Here is a 19,088-nt window from a genome sequence, read left to right as displayed (position 1 = left end):
AAGATGCTGAGAGCTGTCAGACAGCTGGCCAGCAGCAGTTAAGCAGGATAAAAGATTGAGCTCTGCCATTGAGAGGAGTAAAGTCCCGAGTCCTTGGTCAATACCCATCAATGCTCACACAACATGGGCACCACTAAGGGAATCACTTGAGAGTATTAGGTTCGCAAACAAGTATCTTCAGGGCTGTTCCTGCAACAGTTTATTGTTACTAATCGAGCCGTTATTGAAGTGAACTGCCGTGACATGCTTTGGCTTGTTTAGTTAAACTCAGAACAATTCAAGATGTTGCCTTCTACATTTTTTTTTTGCACTTTCAAGTATCTGGACTGAGAAGTTACAGGCAGGAGGAAGAAGAACAAACGATTCCATGCTATTTTAGAACCAGGTAGTTGGTACCACAAAGGCTCAGAATAAAGGCTGTTAAACTACACCTTTCATTTCACTGGCAGTTGGAGGGTAAAACATATGGATACACCTTTAGGATCATTAGTATGTATCTTAAGCTAAAAACGAATTCCAATCCATTCTCGATGAACGGGATGAACAATTCTTGCACTCGAAAGCACATAAATACATTTGACAGAATCTTCATGCGCTTCAGCATCTTCCACAGCAGTCCTCCACCTTGTAAATCAAACATACTGAAGCATAGTGTTTTCTCATGACAACACTCCTTCCAAAATATCTGTTTGTATTTTCACTTTTCTCGGCTCTTCTGGCCATTTCTGGCCCAGCAAGCTCCTGGTTTGTATCTGTCTCATCACTCACGTTATAATTGGCCCAAAGGAAATGAGTGAAGCTCATTTATGCTTCCCTTTTGATGCTTAGCAGCCTGCAGCGGACATGTTGTGTTCAGGCCTAATTGGTTTTTTTCAGGTCTCTGACTGTGCAGGTTGAGGTCTGTCTGATGTCTGAGAGGTGTTTATCACTGGGCTAGAGGCCTCATTTGTTCACTTTCACACCAGGACTAGGGTTACTCAACTGACCACCAAAGCAAATGAGCTGGTCAGTGATGTAATTATAGTGTCTGGGAGTTTGCCCAGGGTGTATGGTGTTCACTGTTCCAGTCGTTTCAGTGTAAGTTATATGCCTGGACCGCCATTTAGATTAATTTGTTGTTTTAACACAGAGGCATTTGTCTTATTTGGCTAACTGATGTTGCTTGGTTAATGGGAAATGATTATACAGTGGGACATTTTCACAGCTGCACTTCCTACAGCTTTATTCAGCAATGAAGTCTGCTCTGTTATTAATTGCACTCATTACAGAATTGATTAAGATTTAGTCCAGTCTCTTTGACTACTGTGGATTCTTTTTTAGCCTTTTTTTTTAAACAAAAAGGTACATTTAAACTGCTCATTTTTGTCTTTCTTTTCTTCACAGTTACTCTTCACAATAGAGTCAAGATCCGTCACATCACTTACTGACTGAACACGATCCACTGTCAGCGGCACCCCCTTTGTGTCATCTTGGCTCCCTTCTGGTTCCCACGTCTTGAACCAAGTCTCGATGGAGCAAAGGGACTTAACTCGCCCTTCGCGGCCCAAAGGGAACGAGGAGTTCTTCACTGTGACCACCATCAACAGGGCTGATCTCAACGAAGTGGGCCTACTAGCCACCCCACTGAAGGGGCTTGGTCTGGCCGGTGAGCAGCAAGAGCATGAGGAGGACGAAGACCTCGGCCTGGGTAAAGACATGGACATCACTTCCAATGCAGACAGCGAGAAGTGGGTGCAGGGGGACAGCCTGGAGGAGCAGGAGTTCTCAATTAAAGAGGCAAGTTTCTCAGAAGGCAGTCTCAAACTGAAGATACAAACCACCAAGCGGGCCAAAAAGCCACCCAAGAGCCTGGAGAACTACATCTGTCCACCTGAGATTCGCGTCACTATCAAACAACCTGGGGAGCAGAAGACATCCAAGCATGGCAAGAGCACTAAAGGTGGAAAGGAAGAAGACAGGGGACCCCCCAGAAAGAGGGTGAGTAGTGTCCAGCAAAGTGGAGAAGAAATGATCTGCTTGTTTCTTATCATATAATCAACACCAATGCATGATACCATTTTTTTAGATAGACTACAATTATGAGTGTATGGTTTTTTTGGTACACGTCATACTGTATTTTGACACATCATAACAATACTGAAATCGGAACAAGTAATTTACTCGGTATTAAACAATCAGTAATTTTTCCCAGAACATTGCGTTTTGCTGTCTTTATACTGGTTGTTGCCATATGCTGTTAGACCACATGCACAGTTCTATATTCCAAGATGTTATTGCTTATAAAGATTATCTTTGATAGAAAGCACAAGTTAATTTGATAATGAATTTGATACTTAAATGTGAAATACATCCAGATCACTGTCATTTGTATTGTGTGTTCTCCAGGCTTACTTTGCATATTAAATGAACGATACCTGAGGCCAGTCTCGGTATCACTAATCTCCATTCCTAATTACCATCTCCTCTGTAAAGATTACGATAAGAACTCAAATTTAGTGCGTGAGTAATTTTTTAACATTTTTTCATTGTTTAGCAAGTCATTTCAGAGAGGATGATACAAGCTGTTCTTGTTTTCTATGCTTTTATCCCTCCACATCTCTCTGACCCTCTGCTGTGGCAGAACTCATTATAGACCAGGAGAACGTTTGGCTTGTTGCCAAGGCACAAACCACTGTTTTCTGCATGCTGTCATACTGTCTCTAACTGTTCAGCTGGCTGCGTGTCAAATGAAGGGTGTCCAGCTCTGCTGTGGTGCAATGCAACTCTGCCGTTAACCTTTTGTGGCATTTAGACTCAATGAGTTCATTGACTTACATGTGGATTAAGTAACTGCAAGCAGACCTCTTTTTCAGGGATTTTAGCCTTTTGAAATATTTATGATGTCCTGAGTTATAATTTAAAATATGCGAAGTAGAGTGTTTCACTGTGTCTACATAATGGTATCTCCTCTGACGTCTAACGTTTAGACGTCAAACTAGCAACAGTGTAAAATGTGTTGTCTATTTTTTTTTTTTTTTAATTCGACCCTGTTTGTATTATGCTCAGATAAACCACTGAATAATATTACAACCGTTTTGAGTCGTAAATAAATAGGTTTTTTATAAAACAGTATTTCAGACAGTATGGTACATGATTAACTTTCAATTTGGTTTGAAATCAAAAGCTCAGTTTAGTGCACCACAGTGTTGCTTGTACAATTTTCCAAAACATACATTTTGTTGCTCCTTGTTGCTTCTCCTTGCCAACTCCATGGCAGTAAAATGGCAAGAGTGAAGAATTCTGGGACAGAAGGGGAGGAGTAGCTGGTGCTCCCACAGTCGGAGCCTGTAATTTGACCATAATTAGGGAGAAAATGCATGCTTACTGAATGAAAGTCGAAGTGCAGGCATCAGCATCTTTCAGTGAGCATACCACAAGCTGAAATCGATTGCCTTCTTTTTTATTTGATAACACTGAGGAACTGCTGGTGTAGAAATGCCCTCTGATGGTGTATTGTTTCTACCAATAGTCTTTCTGTTTTCTAATAATGTGCCAGCCGATGGAGATCTATGCTAGGTTTTGAGATTTCTTGCAATCAGATTATTGTTTACATTTGCAAAATGTAATCACATGTAAGAGTTTGAGGTTTAAAACTGAAAAGCGTTCCATATATATGGGTTCTGTGCAATAGGAGCTTTATTTTCTGTAGATTATGATTAAAGGTATAATGCTTAAATACATTTAGGAGTATGAAGGTTTACTAGAGAAATGTCACCACCACTAAAGCCTTGGTGGTCAGTTTTGCCTTCAAAGCATTTGATGCGCTCAGAGGGGAGGGAAAGAGATTGACCAAGAGGGAGAGGGGCATTAAAAAGGGAGAAAGGCTCGAAGAGCTACAGGGGCTGGAGGCGGGAAGCCTGAAGTGCAGCTGTCTCTTTTTGGCAATCTCCACATTGACCACAGACAGAAGGTCAAAAAGGGCAGAAGGAGGAACAGAGGAGGTGGTCCCTCTAAAGGATGGCCATGTCTATAGAAAAGCGTTCCAAGGAGGTGTGAAAACGCCAAGCCCCTGCCCCCTTTTACAAACACACACACACACACACACACACACACTCACACACACACACACTCACAAACAAACCCCCAGTCCCTCAGCACAGATGAAACCCCATTTACTACACTGACAGACAGAGAAATAAATTCCTCATTTGGAAGCGCCTTGAGTCCCATCGTGGTCTTTTCTGTTTCATGGGCTTAAGGCATAGAGGCCACCACCTCCTCACATCTCACAGTTCCAAGCTGCGTGGGGTCAGGGGTTAGTGCGTAATTGAAACCGGCAAAGGCTTGCTGAGAATAGGGCTTTACCTCAGCTCACTTGGCGCGTGACAGCTGCTACCCGGAACAACCTCCTTTCCCTCCCCTTGCTAATGAAATCATGTTGCTGAGGCCCGCGACCGTTACTACAAAACTGGCCCTTTTGATGAATTAGACAGATTAGTTATTTCAGGGATTATCAGCATCAATACTCTGCTCCTCTGCAAGGATTTAGAGAGTTGTACATTAGGTTGGCTTGGAAAATGAGGATAATATAACAAAAATGTTCTTTGCCCACACAAAGGTGCCCTGTGACTGCAAGGCCAGGAATAGAGCTGTGCTCTTGTTACTGGCTTTGTGAAAATCCCTGCGTCTGGATTTGCAATTAGGCATTTTGAATATGCAGAGGTCGGAGTGCTCTCTGTTTGTCATTTTCATTAGCTGTACACAGGGTGTTACAAATGGCCTGTGTGGTTTTCTTTTCCTTTTTATTTTTAAAGCTAAGTAGAAGAAATGTTCAACGGCTACTAACTGCTCCTGTTTGTTTTGTTGAGACATCATTTATGGCTTTAAATTATGCTGAAATATCAACATTGTTGAAGTTTTTCTAAAAAAAAAAGTGTATAGGATAAGTATCACAGATCAGGATAATAAAAAATGTATGTGGATGTCCAGCGAGACCCACTTGTGTTGAAGTGTATCTTGTATTTGTCTCCAGTATCACCCCTGTGGTTTAACACTGTAGAGGGTTCATTGCGATGACAAGCCAGATAGAAACCAGATCGATATGTGTGTGTGCTTACTATATATAAGGCAGAGAGGGGGATGTTAGCCCCAGTGCTGCTCCGTGTTTGACGACAACGCTTTGATTGTCAGCCGTTTCTGCCGCTCTGCCCGTGCTCAGTGGTGCGCGTTTGTCAAAGGGAGGGTGAGATCGAAACCAACTCACCTAATGCTCCCAAGGCATTTTGATAAGAAGATGAGTGGGTCATTACCTCTTTCCTACCTGTCACTTATGGGTAGGTCAGGTTTATATCATGTGTCTGATCCAAGTGTAGCATTTTCATCAGTCAGTTACAGCAGTTCCTCTTGAGGTTTAGTTTAAAGAGCTACATGACTGAAAATGATGCCAGTTACTGAATGTTGATGGGGATCAGACTAAGGTGGTTTTCACACCAAACACGAATCAGAATGTGATTGTTCCTCTTGGTGCTCCTGTAGCAATGATCACATGATAAATGACATGATAAATGACATGACACCTGATAAAACCCTGGTGAATTTTTCATCATATATATAATATTTATTATTTTGGTGCTATTATATGCAGTAAAACACCTCACCTCTTATGTGTTGTGAATACTAATGATGTCATCATCAGCTAAAACACACATGCAGGTTACTTTACTTCCTGAATAAGTGCAGACCTGAATACAAGTTGTGTTCACAATTACAGAAATCACAGTGCTACCAAATTCGCATCACCTCTTACAGGTAGTCTGAGGCATGTAAGAATGGTCTGATTCCTGGTCCAAATAATGTGCCAGTGTGAAAGCCGTCTAAGCTGCTGTGTCTGCAATTTGGCTGATATGTATTAGACACTTATCCTGCAGGCTACAATCTCATATGTTGTATCTATGGTCTGTGGTTGAAAGAAAAAAAAGCAACAAACAACATTCAAGATTTTCTTAATTCCATGTGAATGATATATTTCACATTACATTATTGTACCATATCCAAATTATTGCTTCGGATGATTCCTCTGAATCTAAAATCTTTTCAGTTCTCTACTCACAAAGTTAGTAAATACCTTTGATGCCTGTTTGAAGTCTTATATATCTTGCAAATAAATGGCAGAATTGGGTTCATCTTAGTCTCATGTATATTAAAAAAAAAAAAAACCTTAGTAGAGAGTGACAGGTATTGTTGATGAGTTTACATGGCTAGAACAGGTGGCTTGCTTTGCTAATCTGGCACTGAAGCATATAACAACACTCACACACACAAATCTAGATCCTAGTGTGGTATAGAAGTTCGACTTGTGAGGCTAATATGAAGCTTCTGTTTTTACCCAATTTAGCATTTTCATGTCAGTATTTTCAAGTGAAACATTTCTCTAAGATTACGATAGGATATAGTTAGACCTATATAAGGAACCTAGACCCAGGTGAAAATAGTGGATAGAAACAAGTTAAAGAAATGTTTTTTTTTCTACTGGGTTAAATGTTGCTTTTGTGTAGTAATGATTGGGGAGTCTGGCAGCGAGCAGATGGGCTAGCTCTCTCTCATTGTGTCTGTCTCTCTCTCTCTCTCTCTCTCTCTCTCTCTCTCTCTCTCTCTCTCTCTCTCTCTCTCTCTCTCTCTCCCTTTTTTCATTTTGGCTGAACTAATATGCCAGATGGTGGCAAAGAGGAAAGGCCAACAAGTGAGCCTGGGCATATGGGGAGCCTGGTTAAAATGGGACCCCACTGTGGCGGGGGATGGGCAGGAGATGTGTGATACAATAGCAGGTAATTAAGGGAGGGACTTGACTTCACAGCCGAGCCTTTGTGCGTGGAAAATATTTTTCAGAGAACCTGCCGTCAGTATCAGACAACACTGCTGTACGTTAAACGATTTCACTGATTTTGCCCAGTCGAGCGTAATTACTTTCTCAACACTCACATCTGTGTTTGTCTCCTCATTACAAAGATACCCTTTTGAACTGAAAAGAAGTCAAACGCCTGACAGTAGCAGGCGCACTGGTCAGTTTTTTTTTTTTTTTACAATCTTGTATTATTTTTGTACTCCACTTTGGAACATGATACATATGGCATCCTTCTGTTGTGCAGCAGTTTAGTGGCGTATTAGATATGTTTGATTTACTGTGATAGGTAGCCATATGTTTACTAGACTGGCTGGCTGGGTTTGAGTGATTCACTAGAACAAGGATAAGAGAGATGGATTTTGTGTGTGGGACCACAGATATAAAACCCTATGTTCTAGAGCCGGGAGGTGACAATAAAACATCGATCTTTTCTGAGTATGATTATTGTTATTACTTTTATAAAACTTACTGAACCACACTCGTCCCCACACTTCACTGTAGCAAGTAGCTGATCAGGCAAGTACTAAATGTTTCTTTTTTTGCGCTTTATCATGTTTAATGGTTTATTTTTGTGGATATGGGGGGGGGGGGGGATCATCACCAATTCCAAACTGAACAAACCTAAATGTTGTGATAAATGTCTTGTATCACACACGATGTATCTCTTATAAAGTCTAATGATTATATAAAACATAACTGACATTACAGTCGAAATAAAGGGGAACACATTTGTGTATGTTGAAGCAGGAGTCAAATCCTATGTTTTATTTGTTTTTGACTTGAAAAAACTTACTCATCTTTATAATATGTGCAAAATGTACTTTGTAATGAAATTCTGAGTTGATATATTTTTGATTTAATCTGCTTTCACTGACATGTTAGTCCATTTTAAATTTGGTTAATGGTTTCCTAGATTTCCAACAATGCCATTTAGTGGCACTAGTAGGATTTAGCTCTTGCTTTATCTCTGCCTGAAGAGAGTGATGCAGCAGCACTTTAATCCTTTACTCTGTCCTGCTCTCCCATCTTCTGATAAGTACTCTCTGCTCAAACAGATAAGGTTGGAAAGATTTAACTTTTAAGGTAACACCGTCATCTGCCCCATTGTGTTTGTCATTTTGTAGCTTGATAACTAACCCTGCTGAGTGTCTGCCATAATTCAACCCAGCTGTGGTAGATAGCTACATTACGTTCTGGATGTTTGAGTCAACTGTGTCCTGTTTCCACTGATTCTTTGCTGAATTTCTCCTTAACAGGACATTGCACATCTAATGTCTTCTCAGCAGCTGTGTCTTCATGCAGCCTAAAAATCCATTAATAATCAGACTGATAGCTCAAGTGGAGTAAAAAGCATTAATGTATACTCCTTAATCAGAAGAAACAGATTGATTGCATAAAATTTCTAACGATGTATCTAATTGACCTAGATGAATAATCATTTAATCAATTAAAGAAGAAGAATGGAGAAACTGTTTATCCGCTGGTGCAGCATGTAATCCTAGAGCAATTAAACAGTCCTGTCGGAAACACATTTCATCTTACAGACTTTAATCTGTTAAATGGGCAACGAGATGGGTGTCATTTTGAGGCAGATGTGGGATACATCTCAGTAGACTTTGCTCAGCGTCAGAGAGCAAGAATGCAGAACACACATGAGGATAAAACTTTAATAAAGCCTACATTCCTTGTGTAATTATTCACAGACGTTGGCTTTTAATGTTGGTAACATTAGGATAATTTGCGCATTTTATGTTATTTTCAACAACCAGCATCCTTGTTGGGTAAATCTGGAATGCCAAGCAACTACTGCGGTTACAAATTCTTCTTCTTCTTCTTCTTCTTGCTGTTCAGTAATGACACTTAAATAAGGCTTTTGCTGAGACATTAAAAACATAAGCTATTAAAAAAGTTGAACACACTGACAGACTCACTCTCTTGTAGCTTTTATGGTAACATTGACACTAAATCCTCTTGTGCAGGTGTATTAGTTTGAATTGGGGTCGATGCAGTATACCATGCGTATATGCCCTGGTTAGGACCCATGTTCTTCATTCAGAATGTCTGTAAACAGCGGACCATGTAAAATCTCTATCATGATATAAGTCTGAGTGATCTACCTCCATGGTCTGATCTGCCTGACATGTGTATCATAACTTCTTCTAGCCTCACTGACCCATGCCTTAACTACCAGTAATGCAGCATCAACAATAATTAAAGCCTTTTTACCACCCATATACATATTGTATTCTACCCAATCACTTCTGCTTCTAGCTTTAGGAGCTGTCAATTTTTTTTTAGTTCCTCATTACATGTTCATCTACCTCCCCATCAGTGGAAGCCAAATTTGAAATCCATTTAAGCATGTGCAAGGTGCGATAAGGAAAGCCCCCTTTTAAGTGAGTCCTAGCCCTGCTGCCCTTGTAGGCTGGCCGTTTTTTTTTTTGGTGAGCTGATGGCGTGTGGCCATGAGCTTATCTCTCCGTCGCACAACCCCTGCTCCTAAAGCAGCACTCTGTGTCCTATAATAAATGCGGTGTAATCATTAAGAGCTTGTCTGTTGTAGTCAACGGAATATTAATGCAGCCACGCTCGCCAGAGTCGATATGGGACTCCCACAGGCCCTGGATTCGCGGTATTTATAACAAGCCATTTGTCTTTGAGGGAGCGGCGTTGGTGACTAGGGAGGAAATTGTAGGCAGTTGAGGGGTCAAAAAAGTGACCTTTGTGTGGAGGAGAGTTACCGAGCAGGGCAGTGGAATGATCTGAACACGGCCTTGCCACACTTATTTATTACTTCCCACGGTTTTTAGTCAGTAGATTTGGAATTACCTACAAGAGAGGGGGAGAGCATTATTCATTTTATGTCTGGCCAGTGTAGCACAATCTGGAGATAAGTTCTTGAAAAACTGTTTCAGTCAGATTAAAGGAGTGTAGGCATGATACACAGATTTAAAATACCTCTGAAGGGATTTTAATCTTGGTAAGGTCTTTACTCTTAGATGGCTGATTCAGATAATTAAATCAGAATGTCAGTAGCTACTAAATTACAATAATGTTGCTAGATATTTCGAATCTGCATATTAAATTAGTTAGCTTAGAATATTATCAACAACATTTCTTAATTTTACTGTTAATAAAATCAGTGAGAATATGATGAGCTAGATTAAGACTCAAATGAAGTCATTTTACTCTAGCCATGACAAATGTGAGCATTTAGCTAATTTATATTACAGGGAAGTCCAATGCTAGGATGTTTCCAATTTGTCTATTTATGTATATTTGCAGACAGTCATCAGTTTTTATTTAAAACATATTGTATGATTTTAGTGGTTTAAAATGTCTAGTCATGTGAAAATTATCTCGCCATATTTTAATGTGACTTTTCAGACACTGATAAAGGCAGGTGCCTGTTTGTTTTCCTCCCTTCCTGGGTTTTAGCAGAGCCTGGCTTTATTTTTTGGGCCACTGAGCTGGAAGGAGGCTTTCTCTTTTTCTTTTCCTCTGTGAGATATGGGGGTTAGGATGAGAGAGTAAGAGAGAGGGATTTGAGAGAAATGGGGGTGTAGTAAGGGCTGTGTCTGTATGATTTACTACCACTGAAAGACCAGCTGTCCCCCTGTGTCTGTCCAGCCTAAACCCCCTCCACACACACCACACACACACACACACACGCACACCACACACACGCACACACACACATACACGCACACACACACGGCCTGTCCAGGCACCCTGCCATTCCATGTGTTCCTCCCACTTGAGCAGACACTACCACTGCTCTGTAATAAAGCCATATCTATCAAGCCTCTTCATTACCAATGGCTAAGATGTTGAGCATGGTGAACTGATGTTAACATGGTGTCAGTGTCTTGTAAAGGTTAGCCTTACACACACACACACACACACACACACACACACACACACACACACACACACACACACACACACACACACAATGAATATCATATTATTGTATATTAACCCTAGTGACACAATATTTACTGTAAAAATCAATGAATGTCATTTAAATCACTTTAAACTATATAATAAGACATTTGGCCACAGATGTACATGACGGTTGGAACCGAACAGCTTAATTTTTAATGTATTATTTATTTATTATTATTAATGTATTATTTATTTATTTGTTTATTTATTTACAACTGTGGTCCTGTCATGAATATAGCCATTGATGCTGGCATGGCATTAAAAATTAAACATCTGACCTAAGCTTAACTTACTTACTAGATACTGAGGGTAAATGAAACACACACACGTGTGTGTGTGTGTGTGTGTGTGTGTGTGTGTGTGTGTGTGTGTGTGTGTGTGTGTGTTTTCATTTACCCTCAGTATCTAATAAGTTAATATATATTATAATATATCTTTTTTTTTTTGGTTTTAAAGAATGGGAAACCTCAGAAAAAAGATATACTATATGTACATTTTTTTCAGCATGTCATAAATCTTTTTGTTGTATGATTAAGATGTATACATGAATGCACTTTTACTCAAACTGAACTATTCTGAATGCAGGTAGAATAATCCCCACTCATCTGGGAAGCATTTCCATCAGATTTTGGAGTGTGGCGGTAGGGATTTCTGCCCATTTACCCACAGGAGAATGAGTGCAGTTGATGCTTCAGTTCACCCCAGACTGGTTTAGTACAGTTTAGGTCAGGGCTCTGCACAGGACACTTGAGTCCAAAATCGGTGTGCTATATCTTCATGGAGCTCCATTGGGCTCAGGTACTCAGGAGCTTTGTGCCTCTTAGTTTCAGTGAAGGGAAATTGTAATGCTACAGCATACAAAAACATTACATACAATTATATGCTTATAAGCTTTTAACGTTTTTGGGAAGGCCCACATAAGGGATGGGATGGTCAGGTGTGCATAAACTTTTGGCTATATTGTGGCCTAATATGTAAGTGGAAATTTGACTCGTAGTGTGCAGTATGTATTTTATAAAATCATATTCCCATTTTTTAAACGATAAAGGGCGCTAATCATTCTAGAGTTCCCTCAAGGTTCTGTTTAGTGAAACTCTGCTAGTGGGCTTACCTGATGTCTGTTCAGCCCTGTTCAAAAATATCTTCTGATGTCTTTAATATCTTTGGATGTCTCTATGTAGGAGACTGACACTCACAATATTGTCTGTATTGTAGACTGCACAATGACTTCCATTGAAGCATTTTTGTGCCCTTCAAGCAGTATTAGCTCAGAAAGAGTCTGCAGTGGACCTGTGTTGTTTATTATCTGTGCTCCATCAAGCAAAAAAAGCCTGTTTGGCCAGAGTTTCAGCTAATACTGCACAGATGTCAAATTACAGTTCTGGTACCAGAGAGATGCCTGAGGAATGTGGGAGGTTCACTGGATTGTGGAATGTGATGTTATTGGTGTTTTCAGGAGGAGTGGATTTAGAGGGTTTTTTTTACCGAGAATGTTTTGTTATCTTTTTCAGCGGGAGAAATGATGTTCGAATTATTACTGTCCAGGAAGTAAATCATGCTTCTATCAGAAAAGGCAGGATTCTAGTTAAAAGAATGATTATTGTTTATCATGAGAAAAAAAATCTGCCAGAGCTGTTTTAAGTGATCCATCCTTTAAACATCCATCCATCCATTCTTCTTTTTACTCTTGTGCTTGATATCGCTATGACATGTGTGTGAACAGCTTGTTGACTGATCCGTTTTGAACTGAAGGTAGAAAACTGGCTGTAAGAGAGCACTTCAGACCCACAAGGCCCCTGTACTCTAAAGCTCGTCCCACACTTTCGTGTCAGAAAGGGCTTAAGTCCCTCCTCATTGGTCTTGATCCCGTCTCAAATCCTGTAATCTCCTGATGTCGGCCGGCTTACCAGGCTTTCCAAATTGGACCTTGCTCTGAGGGACTTTCGCCTGAGCAGTGTGCGGGTCACTCAGCAGTCAACATTTGGAAAATGGTGGCACTCAAAAGCCCTCCTGAATTGTTCAAAAAGAGTCTTCTTAAAACCAGCTTACTGCTACTGCAGTTGTCTGATTTGAAAGCAGCCCATAATATATCCAGGTAATGAAATTGCTTGAGCTGCTTTGAGACATCATGAGTATTCTTTTAAGTCAAGAGCTATTTCTGTTACATTCTGACTATTTCTGATGCTATTCCTCAGAGCACACCAAGCTGGTTTTCAAATAGATTCAGTTTTAGATGTATTAATTTGTCATTTGGATCTCAACTTTGTTTTTAAAAATGTTAACTGGATAACTTATACACTAAATATTGCTGTGCAATGGCAAAAAAAAAATGGCTACAGTATAAACCAACACACACTATTACTACATGTTAGCACCAATACATTTTTAATGTTCTTATACAGGAATAGTTGATACATTTCATAGGCACACCATAATTAGTTAATAAACCTTGCATTGTTGAAGTGTGATCAACTAGATCCTTGAAAACAACAATACTTGCAAGGCAACTTTATTGTCATTAATAGCCTACATAGCATTAACTCTTGCAAAGATGCAGAATGATCATTTTACTCAAAGCAATCATTCTTTGGGAAAGAAATAGCTGAAGTGATAAGAAAACAATTTTAACAATTTTAAGTTGTCTGGCCAAGGTAGATGTAGCACAAAACTAGCTATATAGGAAATGTGTTGTAAATAAGGATTTATATGAATTTCCTGATTAGCTGAACTTCAGTTGCAAAGGCTATATGCCATTTCTGGCAAGCTCTCGTATGGTTTATTAACTTCAACTCAATTTTTTTTGGTTTCTTCAGAATGAGAATGAATGAAGTCTTGAGAAATCTATGGTTGTGTAATTTCCTTTTCTTTATTCACTCAAAAACCAAGTTTGAAATGAGTTGCTTAACTGTGAGCCGTGCTAAGGAGCTTCCTTCCCATTGCTTGTCATTTGGGTTTTTGTCAGGACTATGGCTTATTAATTGACTTCGTTTGTAAGGGACAAAGCTTGGCATGTTGTGTAAATGTGCTTCCTGTCTGCGGTGCTGCCTGGTGGCAGAGGTCTCTGTTAACCACAGTCTCTCCTGTGAGGTCTTTTAGATTTGGGTGGGGGGACTGATTTGAAACAGCCTTAAATGTATTTAATTCAGTGTGGTTTGGGTTATCTGGCAATATATGTAATTTATGTCTAGGTAGTCAGTAAGTCAATAAGAAAAAGTAACAGCCGAAGACTGTTTGTTAATGGGCTCTGTTAGTAAGAAGCTTTTAAAAAGCTTGGAGCATTTAGGCTACATCAGTGCTGGTAATTCAGAAGCATATTGTGTAAAAGTTCTAATAGTTTATCAAGAGCTAATTGTTTTTTCACCTAGAAACCAAAACCTAGTGGTTGGGGCACATTGGAAATATAATGAATAAATGAGTGGCATCAGTGAGGCCAGATATCTGGTCACTGCGGATGGACCCAGCAGGCATGGGGACCATGTGGCATATTGACTTTCACTAGATCTCACTTCAAGCGCAATTGAGTTTGTCAGTGAAATGTGATCAGGCCCATCAGCTGTCTCCTGGAGATGCTCCCTACCGCTGCTGCCGAGATGTCGGCAGACCCAGATACCTTTTCACCAAGCTCATTTTTGTCTCATTCCCCAAACGAACCACCATTGAACAGCAAGTAATTAATTGTAGCAGACACAAAGGACAGTGCCTTCCCAGAGTCAGGATGCAGGGAGTTCAGTTACTGAAATGAAAGCTACGGGTCACCCAAGGTAGTGGCAGGTACCTTGAAAGAGGAAAATTGCCAACTGATAATGATAGAGAGTTTAGCACTTTGAAATGTTCTCTGTACACCCAGTTCTGTTCAGCCAGTTCATATTAAAATAATCAGTGATGCCTATTAGTCCTGGATTTTTCCATAAGCAATTGTAGGTGCTTACTATAAAAAGTTCCAGGAGCTAAAGACCTTTTGTACCTCTCTACCATGGGGGATGTTAACTATCTTAAAATGGTGTCACCAGCACTAATGGAGGAGAATATCTATGGGCTTGATTTGCAATAAGTGAATACTTTCAGTTGAACTGAGCCACTTTATATGCAGGATTTGTCCCCACAGATGATCAATTACTCGCCAACCCTAAGAGGAGGCAAGAGCTTGGTGGACAAATGAAGAGAATTGTGTTTGTGTTGAGCATTGTGTTGGACTGACACCAAGAGTGACCTCCCAGAGTATTCAGTGTCAGTCCAATTGTAAGGATAAGACAGTGAGCGCCAACCAATGCAGTGGCCCTCTCAAACAGCCCAAAGCCATGAATGAGCTCCTTTCTTCAGCAGCCCATACCCTGCTCATGAGAAACTACTACCGTGCCTGGGAATTTAGATCAAAGATTTTCAAGAAGTCACAGCATGTTTTGATTCACAAACTGACAAAGAAGGATATTGTATAACACAGCACTACGATGTTATGATGCAATGCAGTGTGCAGACGTGTTTTGTCTTTGAATGTAACATCGTCTGGCTCGCAAAGGAGTTTGACCACACACAATAGAAGCCATGGAAAGAAGGTTATCCGTTTATTTAATAGTACGGTTTGGTCCACTCTTTGCAAATCCTCGTCCACAGGATTAGGGACATTTTCCCGCCTCTTTTCACTGCACTGGGAGCTACAGACTCTGTGGAATGCTACTTTTCCATGACCTTTCACCCACCCACTGAATGCAGCAGAGTGGGGGAGGGAGTGTGAGTCTTCATGATGGTGTTCGAAGAAGAGTGTGTGTGTGTCTGTAGAATGAGATTAGTAAAAGTGTGTGTATATGTTGTAGCATGGGGGGTCAGGGGTCATAAACCTCATGTACTCAGGTGAAAGTACAGTTTCTTCCTAGGCAGTGTCACTCTGATACCACACCATAGCTAGAGGTAGACAAAAGATATGGAAACCCCCCCCCCACACACACACACGACTTGTGGCTTATTTAATTCAATAGACACATAAAATAAAAAGATTTATGTTTTTACTCATGAAGTTGTGGGTTTGAATTTGTTTATCTGATTTCACTTTCAAAAACATTTTCCTGTGACCAGATATTAAAGGAATTTTCAATGTTGTATTTCATCATCTAAGCAGTAAAGACACTTGTGTTTCACATTATCTTGTAATTGCACTTTCGCTGTGTCGTCATTCTAAACCTTGCAGTAAAATTGCTAGTTAAGTGATTTATATCAGTGATTTATAATAAAGGAGATTAGCAGGATGCATCCTAACAGGAACATCAGAACATGACCATTGAATTTAAAATGGCAGTGATGCAATACGAACAAACACCAAGAGTTCGATGTAGGACCCGACCAAAAGTAAGTATGGTGAGGGTTGCAAAAGGGCTGGTAAATTCTCTTAAATAAATTGCCAACATCTTTAGCATTTACAGTATTTGGCCTATTGCTACGGAGATATTATAGATACCTAAAATGGCAGAATTTACTAATTAACTAAAGGGAAATGAACGCATGCTTGTGTCTCACTGTAGTTGCTTACACTGTGCAGTGACTTTATCTGGGTAACCTTTGACCTGCCAGTTCACAAACCTCTTGTGAGTCAATAAAAAAGAAAAAGAAGGAAGTATGGTCTCTTCAATCAGTTAAAAAATGTTATTATTAGGGAGAAGTTACACCAGACATATGCTACAGGACGTGGGCATATTTGAGTATGTAGTAAATGCTGTAAACAAATCAAAATAAACAAATGGAATTAAGTTTTTTTTTTTCTGTGCACTAGAAATTACAATATACTGTACACTGTGTTTTTAGATTTTTATTCAGACAATACTTTAAATGTGTACAGAAAACACATAAAACTGAAGCAATGCTGTAAAGTTGGAAATCTGTCCACCTGTCCACCTGCGTAACATTAGCAGCGCCTCTTCAACTCGGAATTAAATTGAAAATTGAACTCAAAACCACATTGTTGCTATTATCTGGGAAGGATTTTGGAATATCATTTAATCCAGGCTTATAGAACTGCACTGGAGCACGAATGGTAATTCTTTAATTTTCAGAAGAATAAAACTAGTAAGGTTTACAGTGTAAGAGCCGTTTTTTTTTTGTTTGTTTGTTTGTTTTTCCCCCCGGAAGTGAACCCCTCAATCTCAACAGCAAGAAGTGAGTAATTTGCTTTACTTTTTCCTCAAAATTACATACAAATATTTATAACCTCTGGAAAATTCCAGAAAAGAAGAAATATACATGTGAAATAAGTCTTTAAATGTAGAGATTTCTTGAGTGTACATTAACGCTAGACCAAACTTTTTTATAGTAGGGCTACGAAAGGCCAAATTTTGAAAAAGATTTCTTTTGGGCCTTTTGGGTATGAATTTTGACTTGAACATTCCTTTTAGAAAAAAAATTTTTCTAGAGAGTATGCTATCAGATCTTTGCATCACTTTCTTTTCTTAACTGCTCCTTGGTGTACTGTACATCTGGAAAACTAGCCCCCATGGCCAATGACGTATGGTAGGTGTTTTGTGGTAAAATTCTCTGCATGTGATATAACCACTTTTGGTATAAATTTGGCCAGAAACCCCACTATGTGTTTTTTCAGATTAACCTTCTTAGTCGCAGCTTCTGAATTGTAGCTTCTGGATGCATGCTGTTTTAACCACACGTTTGGGGGATATAACAAATAACCGCACGTTTGGTGGATATAACAAAGAACAAAGTGATGTGCTACAATGATTCGGTTTATACACAAGCATTTTGTTGAAAATGATCACGTTATAAATGTAACATAAAACATATAATTGATATTCTGAATTTTTATATTTCTATTAAGCTGATTTGTGTTGTGTTGATAGATTGGAGATTGGTGTTTTTGTGTTCTGTAACTAGCTATGTAATTTGTGCGGCTGAGACAAAGTAGAAAGGTACTACCAGGGAACTGGCAGTAACTCAAGAACTTCAACATTAACAAAGTTAGTGATTCAAACAGCATGAGGGCATCATTCCCTTCTGACGTGAGCATCGTGTTTGTTGTGTGGTCTCGTCGTTGATATTTAGGAGGACACAGTGAAATTCAGCTGTAAACTGAGCTGACCACTATGGCCCATATATTTAGTCAGCAAGTTTTGGATGCTTTGGATGCTGGTGAATGCAGTGGTGTATCCAAAATGTTGCCAAATCAACTGATAAAGTACACATGATTGGGTCTGAAGCATGAGCTATATCGTAAGGTCATCTCTGTGAGTCAGCTGAGACCTCAGCCAGATTGTGGAAACAATGTTTGTGTGATGCGACGTGCAGAATGGCCTCTTAGTCATCATTTGAAGGCACTCAAGCTATGGCGAAGCAGGTTGAGCATTGATCCACCCACGCATTAGTGCTCAGAGCATCTCTTTGGAGCAGTCAGTTGTTGATTCAATCATGATTGTGGTTCTTTCATGTCTCCTGCACTCAGAACACTTGAGAAAACATTTTATTTTGTTCAGTGGCGATCAGTTTGTGCGGGCAAAATATGCACCCTGTGTGTGTGTTGTTGTTTTTTTTACATCAACCCTTGCTTCTCCATCACTCTGTATTCCAATGTACATTTTATTTTTTTTCATCCTGCATCATTCTTTTTTAGACTGGATCGATATCGAGTGGAAAAACAGCTGCCCGGGAGCCAAGTGCTGCCCTTCACAAAGAATCCATTGTTCGGTTACTCAAGTACCAGAGCTGAGCATTCCTTTTTAATAGTTTAAGCTATTGTGTCCTGGGTCATCTCATCCTTCCGGTTGAAGCTGTGAAAGTGGCATTTGTGTGTTTTGTTACTACAATATTAAGGAGGTTGTTATAGCTAGCTTGTCACTCAGCGTTTGTCATGGAGACTAAAAGGGAAATGTCTCTGAACAGACATCCAGTAGCAGGAAAAACTGATGTTCTCTGCTTCAGATCTCTGTTTAAACTATTAGTTGTAGTTCTAGCTGCCAGTGTTGAGCTCTTCAAAAATTAGAGCAGAGATGTATTTTGAAATGTGGTCAAGGGCCAAGACGTTCTCTCACCCTAGTGACATATTTTATTACATCATCTGTCTGACTCTGTATTCTACTTGTGTTATCATTGAAACTTGAGTTTAGGCTATGAATGCGGATTACTTTACCTGTTGTTGTCATTCAGTAAGCAATCTGGGGCCATGACTGAACATAATCCTCACTGGAGAATATTTCATTTTGCTAATGAGGCATAAGGTGCGATAAGCTGTGCTCTCAGGGCGCATTTACTGTAAAAAGAATCACTTTGG

The 19,088-nt window shown here is 39.7% G+C and overlaps 1 protein-coding gene across 1 annotated transcript in view; it reads left to right on the top strand.

Annotated features, from left to right (window-relative positions):
- The first annotated feature begins 1,394 nt into the window (after positions 1-1,394).
- Positions 1,395-19,088, top strand: part of setbp1 (SET binding protein 1) — a 42,106-nt gene continuing 24,412 nt past the window's right edge. Inside the window, exon 1 of the mRNA XM_027138417.2 lies at positions 1,395-1,977. Within this exon, the coding sequence (XP_026994218.1) occupies positions 1,510-1,977 (468 nt within the window). The 5' untranslated portion in view covers positions 1,395-1,509. The remainder of the gene's footprint in view (positions 1,978-19,088) is intronic.

This window comes from Tachysurus fulvidraco, chromosome 9, assembly GCF_022655615.1.
Source record: "Tachysurus fulvidraco isolate hzauxx_2018 chromosome 9, HZAU_PFXX_2.0, whole genome shotgun sequence".
Lineage (NCBI taxonomy): Eukaryota > Metazoa > Chordata > Actinopteri > Siluriformes > Bagridae > Tachysurus > Tachysurus fulvidraco.
Note: the sequence above shows the minus strand (reverse complement) of the source record. Positions and strands in the feature narration are given on the sequence as shown.